The sequence below is a fragment of the Hyalella azteca genome, unplaced genomic scaffold (genome assembly GCF_000764305.2).
Source record: "Hyalella azteca isolate HAZT.00-mixed unplaced genomic scaffold, Hazt_2.0.2 contig6348, whole genome shotgun sequence".
Taxonomy (NCBI): Eukaryota; Metazoa; Arthropoda; class Malacostraca; order Amphipoda; family Hyalellidae; genus Hyalella; species Hyalella azteca.
In genome coordinates, this window is record NW_025936511.1 from 350 (window position 1) to 12,570 (window position 12,221).

Here is a 12,221-nt window from a genome sequence, read left to right on the forward strand (position 1 = left end):
TCTGAAAAAGGACATTCCAGGGTCAGGTCTTAACAGCGGCCACCAGCCACGCATCGCATATCCATTTTCTTAGTAGGAAAAGAGCGACCAGGCCAGGTAGAAGCGATATTAAAGGGAAGGCTAGAGGGGTGTAAAAGTTTGTGTTAAGGGTGAGATAAAGAAAAATATAAAAACATGGGAAGATAAATTAAAGCGAAAGTGAGATAGAGAGTCTCACTGCGAGTGAGATAGAGAGCGTCTTCAATGAGGAAATTCTCAAGTAGCGACTCGGCGTGGAGAACTGTCGGTAAACCATTTATCTTCCTCCTATGAATAGTCAATCAGAAGAGCACAGAAATTTGGCCCATCGTAGTTAATAAGAAGGCATTTTGTTCTTAATATAAAGATATGGCTTTAATTTTGCAATGAAACAATTCAAATTTCATTTACTGCTTTGTTTGCAGTTAGCTACTAGTAGAAAAATTATAAAAAAGACGAGCTATGTCACATCGATGTCCTCTCCACTGTGAATTGAGTAAAAACGTGGGTGATTTATTAAAAATCCAATTCGTTCTTTATTGCAAATGTTAATCACCACGTGCACTTATGATAATCATCCCATTAATTAGTGCTTAATCATTATTATCAGTTCTCATCCTTTCTCGTGTCTTTTTCGCTTACTATAAAACTAATGTGCAACGTGCCTTCGAAGTTCATTTATGAAAAACAAGCAACGAAATAAAATTTCAACTAAGGTACTGGAGTCCCTTATTCGGGCCAAAAGCTAGGTATCTGCTCAGCCGCAATAAGTGATCCAACCCGAAATGTTAGATTAATGCAATATGCAAGCGTGTGCGAAAATAAGCAAAAGGAAGATGCCCTGTTTCTGTGGCTTGCTCATGTTAAGCGAAAGGGAAGAAGTGCCACACTGTGATAAAAAAGGAAAAAGTGTCAATGTAATCAAACACAGGGGAAGAAAAGTGTCAAAATGCTCCGAACAGAGGGAAAAAATATAACGTATTCAATATGGCTAATTATCGTCAAGCCAGATAAATGCACAGTGCATAAGATAATTTTCTTTTTTCTAACCAACGTTTCTGACGAATAGTTTCATTAAATTTAGAGGTATTAGTCTGTTTTTGAACAATAGAATTTCTGGTATACTTCTGGTATTTTGAGCTGGGTAATCTGGTATTCTCGCCAAGAAAAAACCTGGCATCACTTCTCCAGTAGTTGCAGACTTGCAGTTGCCGTTCCGCCTTGGCGAGAAGGACTTGTTCTTCAGTAGTCGTACTCGGAAGCACGTGGATTTTCATCTACAAATTACAGTGATTGAGTCGGATAATGAGAGCGTTTTAAAAAAATTTGAGAAGTGAGCGAATTTTTTTATTAAACCAGAGTCTCAGCTGCCAAAATGGAATTCGAAGACCTAGTAGTGGACGAAAAAAATGTCCTACCTCCCCAGAAAAGGACGAATGATGAATCCTTGTGAGTATGGAAATTCGAAAATATGTTTTGAGCATCTCATGTAGCAATATTATTGTAGCTTATTAGAGTAGCTACTAATCTTCTACGAGTCACTCTTAACAGCGGTCACAGCGGTATAGCCTAGGCCTAGTTGCTTGCGTCCATACTATTTTATGCTTATTTTTTGTGAGAAAAATGTACTTGCCTAGTTAGTAGTTAACCTAGTCATGTTAGGTATCGTATAAATTCTGCTACTTTACTTAGTATCTGTACAAAATTTATAATTTAGTATGCAGTATAACTAAATTACCTAATTTTCCGTCCAATGGTCCAAGTTGCCTGTTTTTTTTTTTTGCAACCATAATTCTTGTAATCTTGTTAGCCTAGTTGATCCTTATTTTATAGCTTGTCTTATTGTTTAGAAATCTAACTTAGGTAACTGTAACAGCCAGATTTCATTTATATATATAGGAGTTTATCTTAGCTTACATATAAAATATTTGAAACAAATCTGAAATATTTAGTAGGTAGGTATTGCATTTTATTAAAAAAATAATGGGTACAAATTTGCTTAAAAAGATGGTTTTTTGAAATTGCTGGCAAGTGGCAAAACATGCCTTTTTGAGGCTTTTTCTAAATATTAACTGAAGAAAACTATCATCAACATCAATGCCAATAATTTTGCCACAGCACATAAGTTGCTGGCCTGCAATTGAAATGATCTAGGCCTACCTATTTTATAAATAAAATGGAACTAAAAGTTTACCACTTTCTAGGTAGTAGGTAGTGCAATCAAAAAAGCTTCTTAGTTGTCATGCTTTGAAGGTAATCAAAATCAACAAATCTTAGTTCTGAATTTCTGACAAGTAGGTATTTAGTATTGTACATTTTTTAGTAATGCAACAAGTAAAGTCAAAGTGCCATATTTTTTGACTAAGCACTCAACCCTACAGTGGTCATGATGATGTGGTTTAGTATACCGTAAAATGGGGTAACTTAGACCACTTTTTTTTATAAATGATGCCATTTTTTTACTAGGTACTAGCTAAATTCAACTTGAATTGAAACATGCAAAATACAGGTCTATACTCTAGCTTCAGTGCTTCACTCACCATAAATTGCTGGCTCCTGCCTCTCACAGTCTTTATGTAATTTCAAAAAGTGATGGTCTTTGTTACCCCATCTCTTGGGGTATCTTAGACTGGGTGGTAAAATCAATTATATTTTTTGGTAAAATTTTTCCAAATAACTCCAGGTTTTAGTGCACTGTAGTAGAACTCTTCTAGTTGCATATGCAAATGACAAACTTGAGGAAAGTGTCATAGTTTGCAAATGGGGTGCCGCCCCATAATGAGGGAAATGTGACTACCTAATGGCAGCCCTGACGGGGTAATTATTGACTGGCTTGGAAATTAAGTTAAAATTACCATATATAAGACTCTGTAGAGTCTGAAACACCTTATGTTGTAATCCTACTAATCCATGCTATGCATACAAAAATCAGCCTAAAGAAAATTGAACAAAATGGTGTCCTATTTGGTCAGTTTTTGCATGTGACCACTGCAGGGTTAAGTGTCTGATGGTAGACAAAGGCCATAAGAATGGGTGAAATTATCTGCAATTATGAGCATTTTGTGTCTTGATTAAGGGTAGCTTTTGCCCAAATTTCCAATTTGGCTCTAAAGCAGCAAAGTTTAGGTAAACATATTATTTTTCAAAATCTTTCCTATGACCATGAGACATCATAATTTTAGTTTCCTGCCTTCAATTCCATCATTTTTGGTCATCACATCTTTTGTTGGTAAAAAAATGAACTGCAAAGTTGGATAGAAACTACTTATTGTGGATCCATCATAAGGCATGGAATATAGGTATTTACATTCCAAGCGGCAACTAGAGCTTTTCTGTGAAATTCTGTCTACTAAGACTTAACCCTGCTGATGTCTACTTAGACTTAACCCTTTAACCCTCCTTATTACTATTCGTGAGAATGAATGAAAATTCTGTTGAAAATTGTTGAATACATTATTATGTGCACTAACAATTTTAGGCCAAACAAAATCTTCGAACCTTAAGGTCTTTGTAATTTTTTACTTTCATCTATTTTCTAAAACTATAAACACAAACAATTTTTTGTAAAATGTGCAACATTTCGAGTTAATAAATAAACTGAAAATAAGTCATGTTAATTAATGGTTATTTCACTAATCTTACATTGGTCTTTTCAGAACTACCATACTATGCTGTGTCTGCGGCATCAACATTCAGCCCAACCCTTCATATCGCTGTATCCCATGTCTCAGACTTGAACATGACATTGCCTCTGAAATCCCCAAGGAGGTGACCATCTACTTCTGCCGAGGCTGTGGAAGATATCTTGAGCCTCCTGCTCTTTGGGTAAGTGTTATGTGCTTCATTAGTATGTCCTGGAACATTGAGTGAATGTAATGAGGAAAAAATTCCTTGAAGTGTTGCTAAGAATCTTGTTTCTGGTTAATGACCAATGCATACATAGTATGGTCTTATTTATACTCGAGTTTATTTTCCTATTAATAGAACTTTGTTACAACCATTTTTTAGGTGGCAGCAGAGCTGGAATCAAAAGAGCTGCTGTCTCTGTGTCTCAAGAGGCTGCGAGGTCTTGACAAAGTCCGTCTTGTCAATGCCAGGTTTGAATACACAGAACCTCATTCAAGACGCCTGAAGCTTGAGGTAAGGAGATGAGTTATGCCTCAGCAGCTCAAATTTTATCAACCGGAAATCAATAACAATGATGTACTTTCTAATATATTTTTTGGTTGGTGCACAAATAGGAGGTATCACTTGAACTGGAAGTATGATTGAGATTTACTATTTTTTGTTCTCATGAAATGTGAGCATGAAGTTTGTGATGAAATTCTCTCTCATGTCTACCAGGTTAAAGTGGAGAAAGCCTTGAATGAGGAAGTTAGCTTGGAGCAAACCTTCCAAGTGGATTACATGGTTGCCAACCAATTCTGCTCTGATTGCCACAGGGTAGAAGCCAAAGACTTCTGGAAAGCTTCTGTCCAGGTATGCATTTTAGTTTTTTTTTCCTTACAAATGGCAGTGCGCTTGGTTTTGAGTTCATCTAATTTTGAAATATTAAATTAGCATATCAAATGATGCAAACAGTACTACATAATAGTTGAAAGTCTACCATCTATGTTTTCATCAAAATTTAAATCACGAGTTTTGAATTTGATTTCACAATGCTACTTAGATTTGTCTTTAAGTCATAGGAAATACTTGAAAAATAACATATGTCAACCATTCATTTGTAGATTCATTATGATGTCTCCTAGTGAATATATTTTGGTACTTCATTCATATTTACCGGGAATCATTTATTGAATTTTATAAATTGTCTCATACCTTTTGAGTCCTCAGATTCGGCAGAAAGTGGACCACAAGCGCACCTACTACTACCTGGAGCAGCTGATGCTCAAAAGCTCTGTGACAAAGCTTGCAACCGACTTGAAAGAAGTGTCAGGTGGTCTGGACATGTTCTTCTACTCGGAGAGAGATGCAAAGAAAGTTGTCAACTTTATTTCATCTTCAGTTGTTTGCAAACACAACCAATCAAAGAAACTCATCTCTCATGACATCAAATCAAATATTTACAACTATAAATTCAGTTTCTGGTTAGTTTAACTTGTTGTTCTTGTAAATTTACTTTTTTTTTGTGCTTACTGATACTGATGGATCACATATTTCATTATTTGGGTTTGTACATATCATTTATGTGCTAATAATAATCAAAATATTCTTCTGATTGAGGTTGCAGTAATTAATTATTTTCTGTGATGACAGTGTGGAGATCGCCCCCGTGTGCAAGGACAGTGCCGTTTGCCTCTCCAAAACCATGGCTCGTAACTTGGGTGGCATGTCCAGAGTGTGCATCGTGCAGAGAGTAACTAAACATATTTTACTCATTGACCCAAAATCAGCTCAAAGTAAGTTTTATTTGTTCAGCTGGGGAGCTTTTTTTGAAGACAAAATTTGGCCCCTATCTTATTTGATTTTGATAACTGATGTGGATTCAATGCTTTCTAAGCTATAGTGGGCGCAAATAAAATTGACCTGTAAGTTTATTTAAGTGGTTAGAATTCTTATCCATTTATCTCTTGCATCCTCGTATTGATGTCCTTTCTATGCTGGTCACGACAGCATTCACTTGTATACATTCCGCTGTACATAATTAAAACCTTTTGATATGTTACAGCTGCTGAGGTAAATGCCCTGGCATATTACAAGAATCCTTTCTTCGACATGATCACCAGTAAGCATCTCACGAAATTCGTTGTGATGTCCTTGGAAGAGGCAGATGTCAAGTATTTTGCTGGACAAGGGCACATTTCGCATAAGGTTTGTGAAGTCAAACAATTTCCTCGTTGTATCTCTCTACAGTATGCAAGGTCGTGACTTCTTTCAGACTTATTTTCTTATTTTGACTATCTTACTTTGAAAATATTTTAATTTCCTACACATTAGCGCCTAACCATTTATTTGTATCATTAGTTTGCTTGAATTACGTATTTACTAATAATTTGAAGTCAAAGAAAACGCAGTAAAATGGTATCGACGCACCATGAAAAACGCCAAGCTTTGGCGAATTTTCTTGGCTTTTTATTAAAAAGTCTTGTTTATCTGACATTTCTAAATTAAATTAACCCATGTCATGTCAACAGCATACTGTGGCTGACGTGTGGGTGCAGCGTGAAAGCGACATAGGAACCCAAAAACAGATCTTCTGCACCACCCACCTCGGCAACATCTTGCACGAGGGAGACATCGTAATGGGGTGAGGCTTAACATAACTTTAAAATTATGGTAATAATCTTTGTTTTCTTGTAATAATATCTTGCTTACGTTAAGAGCGCTCATGAAGTTTTGCTTTATTTGTGGTGCAAGTAAATATTGACTAAGCTCAAGTATTGTGCTTACATCCTGTGTGTGTAATTGCCAATCCTGGTAGTGGCAACCAGGTAAGGGAGGGGTGATGGTCAGTTTTTTCGGGCCCTAATGCCACTGGTAGTTCCGCCACTATCACTGGCTTGCTGACCTGCCAGAACTATTTTGACGATAAAGTTTGTGATTCTTCTTATTTTTGATGCCAAGGTATTGTATTTTCCTTTTCAACGATACGACCTCCCGGCATATGAAAAACCTTGAAGTTGGAGGTGCTTACTTCTTCTGATGCCAAACAATTGTTTTTTTATAGATACGACTTCCAGAACTTGAATGTGAACAATGATGAAGTAGACAAGCTTGATGAGCGCGACATGCCTGACGTGCTTCTCGTGAAGAAGTACTACGGCAACAAGGCTCTCAGGAACAGGAGGCGCAAGTGGAAGCTTCGCTCGCTCAAAAATGATGACAAAAACAGTGTCAACAGGCAAGTGTTGGAACTTAGCCAAAATTCACCAAAAGCACTAGCTATTTTTTTTTAAGTTCAACAAATCGACAATAATTATAGAATTACCCTGCTTCGTGGCTAAAGTTCAATTTCAATTTTTATCTACTACATGCTTCTTGAAAATCTATTTTTTCATATTCAACCTTATCGTTTTGCAAGTGAACTTCTTGGCCAAGAACATAACGTTAATCTCAGGAGATCTAAGGCAATGCACTTTCTTTAGGCTTTCTTGCATGAAAATTAAACAAACATCTGCTAAAGCTGGCTTGAAATTTTTTTTAGAAATTTGTATTATTCTAGCGCTCTTTAGATGGACTACTTGCTCATGTGTCTGACAACAAATCCTCAATTTCTGTAAGTATATGTCGAAGTTTTACTTCGTGCAGAGACTACATTGACTTCTTGGATGATTTGGAAGAGGATCCTGTGTTACGGAAGAACGTCAACGTCTATCGCAAAGATGAGGGCATGCCTTCTGACTCTGTGGTGGACGATGATGACGATCTTGATCCTGAGGCACCGACCATATCCGTCCAAGAAATGCTCGATGAACTGGAAGACCTCTCAGCTCCTGGACTCGCCCAGCAGCCTTTAGATGGAGATGATGAAGATGCTGCTGATGCTGAAGATGATGACGACGAACTGGAATGGCAAGATGCTTTAGAAGATCCTGATTCTCCTCTTCCATCTTGATTTGTTGAATTGTGTCATTGTGATTCGAAATCGTATTAAATGGTTTTTTGCCAAAGCCTCTTGAATTATTTCATTTATACTATATAAATTTCCTGGTGACTAACAAGTAAGTTGCTTTAAACATTGTTGACTGTCGTCAGCATTCAAAAGAAATGTGATAGCTAGTTAAATGGTATCGCAAGTTTCAGGTAAATGCCATTCAAGTTTGTTGGTCAGAGTACTTGTCGCGATATACTTTTAAATTTATACCCGTAATATTTCTATTGTTTTTTTTTCTGTGTTGTGTATCAGTGTTGCTGTTTCGATTAGTAGTTGTATGACAGATTCTGAGCTAGTTCACTTCGAGTTGCATAGTTATGTATTCAGTTGTAAAGTAGCTTACATATATCGTTGATTGATGCTATGTGAGAATTCTAGGTGCAGGTTGTTGTTGTTGACGTTCCCCGAGCCCCGGTCACGCCAAGAAGCCCGCGCTGCGCAGGAAAGCCGCAACCCGAGCCGGCTCGGGCCACAGCTGTGCGACGGATGTTATGTCTGCCCGGAGCCTTAGTGCTGCCAGCTCCGGGCAATCAAGCAGCAGAGGCTTGACGGTGTGGGGGAGTTCCTGACATTGGGGGCACTGGTCCGAGTGAGTGCTGTCCAGGCGGTTTTTGTAAGAGTGTGGTGATGGATGGTGACCTCAGCAAAGTCTGCTTAGGTGCACCCTGTCTGCACGGCTCAACTGCTGCTCTGTATGGCAGAAGTCCGACGGTGTGTCGTCAATGGTATTGTTGATTAGTTCATTTGAGAGCGTTCCGGGTAGGTGTGTGTGTATATGTTTAATGAAGTTGGCTGGGTCTGTGGGAGGAGGTATGGAATTAATTATTGAGATAATAGTTGTATGGAGTGTTGGCTCTTTGTCTGGGTATAGGGGGTAAGTGCTGAAAGTGATGGCAGGGGCTGAGAGGGTTGTAAAGTGCTGATGCAAGGAATTTGGTGCCTCTCATATCTTCATGTCCATGTGTTCATTCAGAGGGTGGACTTTGGTTTCTGCGTGGACGTGACTGGATGGTGTGGTTTGGGTGCTTCCAAGCACGATTCTGAGTGCTGTGTTCTGTATGGTTTGTAGGGGGTTGTGAAGTGTGGGTGATATTATGGGTGCCCAGGCTGGACTTGCATAGTGCAGCACTGAGCGTATGTATTGTTTGTACGTATAGTGTGAGGGTTTCTTTGTTCTGTTCGAATGTTGTTCCTGTGAGGGCTCTGAGTGTGTTTAGCATAGGGCATTTTGTTTTGATGTTCTGTATGTGTGGCCCGAAAGACATAGAAGTGTTGTAAGTGACACCTAGAATCTTGGATTTGTGTGTGAGGTATGATTGTGTTGTTTAGAGTGACTGTTGGTCTGTGCTGATGCTCCTTTGTGTGGCTTGTTAGTAGTGTGCTTGTTGATTTAGTGGGGGATACTTTGTGTCTGTTGCGCCCTATAGTATATAGTTGTACTAGTATACACTATATACAACTAGTATATACTAGTATAGTATATAGTTGCGCCCTATAGTTGTGTGTTGGAAGGTTGTACTGTGGTGTGGTGCATGTGTTTACATTGATGTGTGTTGATCTAATTGTGATGTCTTCTGCGTAAGATAAAAATGTGAATGTTGTCTGGTGGGGCAGGAATGTCATGCATGTAAAGGTTGAAAGGGTTGGCGAGAGGACTGATCCTTGGGCCTGGGGTACTCCGTTCGGTATGTTCTTTGTGTGTGATGTGCGAATACTACAGGGAGTTCTTGTGGTGCTTGGTGCGGTGTGGTGTGGTGTGGTGAGGTGTGGTGTAGTGTGGTGTGACTTGCCATTGTAGTGAACGAAAGACTTGTCTGCCTGTTAAATGGGTGCAGGTAGTATTAAATGGTGGCATGAGCTAGGCGAGGTCAGGGCTAGAAATTTCATGTCTTGTTTTTCTTGTCAAAGTAATAGCTTGTTGGGCTATGTTCTCCAAGCAATTCAAACGCCTTATCTTATGTGCTCGGGTCAATGGAGGCCATATGTGAGTAAATGAGTAGTCTCGTCAGGACCGCGTGTGCTTGACAGCTCTGACGTTTTATTTGTGGCAGGAACACGAGTGTCTGTGGAGCGTGTTGAAAGAATTAGGTTATCAAAACTACAGGGTCCGCCATATATATGGCAACGGATGTTTGCTATATAACAATAAATTTGTTTCTAGGAGACTTTGCTTTTATAATGAAGCTTAATATCATCTTTTAATTCATCTATTTTATATTGCCGAAGTCAATGGTGTCTAAATTTACTATTACTTATGGCAGTAGATAGAAATGCAATTGTAACCTTCATGAAAAGGGCGAGAGGAATTCAGTCATTGCAGAAAAGCTCCAATTTCGTCGTGAAACTGTGTGGAAGGTGGTAAAAATTTCAAGGAAACTGGTGAAACATGCAATCGACTTGGTCAAGGAAGGAAACGCAGTGTCCGAACAAAAAAATTGGTCAAAAACACGAGGGAGAAGTTGAGGAGAAACCCTCGTCGCTCAGCTGCAGAAGCAGGAGTATGGCCCTCAAGAAGCCCTGATTTGAATCCTCTCGACGTTTCTGTGTGGGCTAGTTTAAAGAGTATGGTCTGTAGAACACCTCATGATTCTTTGGATAGTTTGAGGTCTAAATTGACACGAGAATGGGACTTGATCCATCAAGGAATGCTGCGTGCCTCCTGTGAAGCTTTTCAGCGTAGATTGGAGGCCGTCATGAAAAATAAGGGTGGTCATATACTCATATTGAATAAATATGTCTGAGAATTGTTCAGGTAATTCTTGGCTACTAGCACTTGTAATAAAGAAACAATGCACCTGTTTGTTTTGTTGAAAAATAACAAAAAAAAAACATGCGTTGCCATAAATATGGCGGACCCTGTATACTAAAAACTTAAAATAGTACTCTTACCTGACATCTGATTAAAAACCGATTACGGCTTCGTCCGCTACCGAATCTGTGTACAGCAATCCCTTGATTAGCGCCGACCAGAAGAATGCGGAGGCTGTCGGATAGCCTGATCTGACTCAAATTTGCTTTGGATCAATATGTATCTAACCGAAGCAGGAAATTATACAAAAATCTGATATGTTAAGTCCAGACAGGCGAACAACCGCTTTCATCGGATACCTTTCATCATGGAAGACAATTTGAGTAAACGTAACTTACGGGAAGTAACTTCAAATGACACAACAATCACGTCTATTGTTCAAGTTATTGCAGTGCTTAACCTGGTGTGACGAATTCGTCACACAGAAAATAAAAGCTTCTACCGAGAGTAATTACATGTTTGGAGTCTATCCGCGAGTGTGACGGTAGCGTCACATGTTGTGAACTCGTTCGAACGACGTTCGATCGACTAGGCGCGCCGCTACTGCCAGTACAACACAAAGACTGCGCGTGATCTGAAAAGTAATTCAGATTGTTTTTTCACTTTCGAAACATAATTCAGTGCGTAAAGGGCTAGTTACTCGTTAGCCTTCAACTGGTCAAGATCGCTGCCATATCTACTGCTCACTTTTATCGAACTACATAATTTTCCTTTCCTTTGATATTTTTGAGGATTCATTATTATTATTCCCATATATTCTTAAGTTTGATTAGCGCGGTTTTGCTTAACACGGTAAAACTCGGGGATTTATTAACCGCGTTAATCAAGGGATTGCTGTAGTTGCTACCAATAAATCGCGCCGACCAGAAGAATGAGCAGGCTGTCGGATAGCCTGATCTGACTCAAATTTGCTTTGGATCAATATGTATCTAACAGAAGCTGGAAATTATACAAAAATCTGAGATGTTAAGTCCAGACAGGCGAACAGCTGCTTTCATCGGATACCTATCATCATGGAAGACAATTTGAGTAAACGTAACTTACGGGAAGTAACTTCAAATGACGCAACAATCACGTCTATTGTTCAAGTTATTGCAGTGCTTTCAGTATACAATAATTTATGGCTTCTTGTGCATGCTTTTTCTATTAATGCCAGTAGAGCATTGTAAATAGTTTCTGTCATGCATCCCCAAACAATAATATTTTTTTAGACCGACCACAGATAATAAATCCTAATGAACGTTCAGTTAGCATGGAAGCTGAATATGAATGTATTTGTTAGATATTTCTGCGATGAAATACCCATTATCTTCTAAATTTTATTTCCGAGTCAGCGAGTCTTACTAAGTGTTGCAAATTGCATGCGTTCTATAATACTACAAAACGGAACAAAACGTCCATAATTTTCGGTTTGACTGCGGATCACACTACTGTTCTGTGTTCTCAGTAAGCTGCCAGTCGTTGCTTGGCTTGGTTTACACTCTACAGATCCAGTCCAGTGCATACTTGTTGTCACTTCGCTACTAAACGTCTAGGCTACTTCAGTTCTCTGCGACTAACTTCCACAGCCACAGGGCCCATTCTTCGGTGTTTGGACCAGGACAGGGAACATCTTCGGTTGGTAATTTTGTGGTTAACTGTTTGAGTCTGTATCTACTAGAAGGAGACTTTCTCAATTGGTTAATCCTAATAATAATATTTGACTAGGCTAGCAAAAATTTAGTTAGATAAGATAAGTAGGCTTGAGTTTTAGTTCATGAATCATGAGGCACTTAGTCAGAGACTCAAGAGTCCCAG

General features: G+C 38.8%; 1 protein-coding gene across 1 annotated transcript; it reads left to right on the plus strand.

The window, feature by feature from the left end:
• Positions 1-1,218: 1,218 nt before the first annotated feature.
• On the plus strand, positions 1,219-7,636 carry LOC108676660 (60S ribosomal export protein NMD3). Its single transcript, XM_018164777.2, has 10 exons — positions 1,219-1,467; positions 3,675-3,843; positions 4,027-4,158; positions 4,363-4,497; positions 4,855-5,108; positions 5,278-5,420; positions 5,690-5,832; positions 6,156-6,268; positions 6,689-6,862; positions 7,270-7,636. The coding sequence occupies exons 1-10, from the start codon at positions 1,394-1,396 to the stop codon at positions 7,574-7,576; spliced, it is 1,644 nt and encodes a 547-aa protein (XP_018020266.1). The 5' UTR covers positions 1,219-1,393; the 3' UTR covers positions 7,577-7,636.
• Positions 7,637-12,221: the final 4,585 nt, after the last annotated feature.

Coding starts and splice junctions, on each gene's coding strand:
- LOC108676660 (XM_018164777.2), top strand. CDS start 1,394: ATGGAATTCGAAGACCTAGTAGTGGACGAAAAAAATGTCCTACCTCCC. Junction 5,109..5,277: donor AACTATAAATTCAGTTTCTG/GTTAGTTTAACT, acceptor CTGTGATGACAG/TGTGGAGATCGCCCCCGTGT. Junction 5,421..5,689: donor TGACCCAAAATCAGCTCAAA/GTAAGTTTTATT, acceptor GATATGTTACAG/CTGCTGAGGTAAATGCCCTG.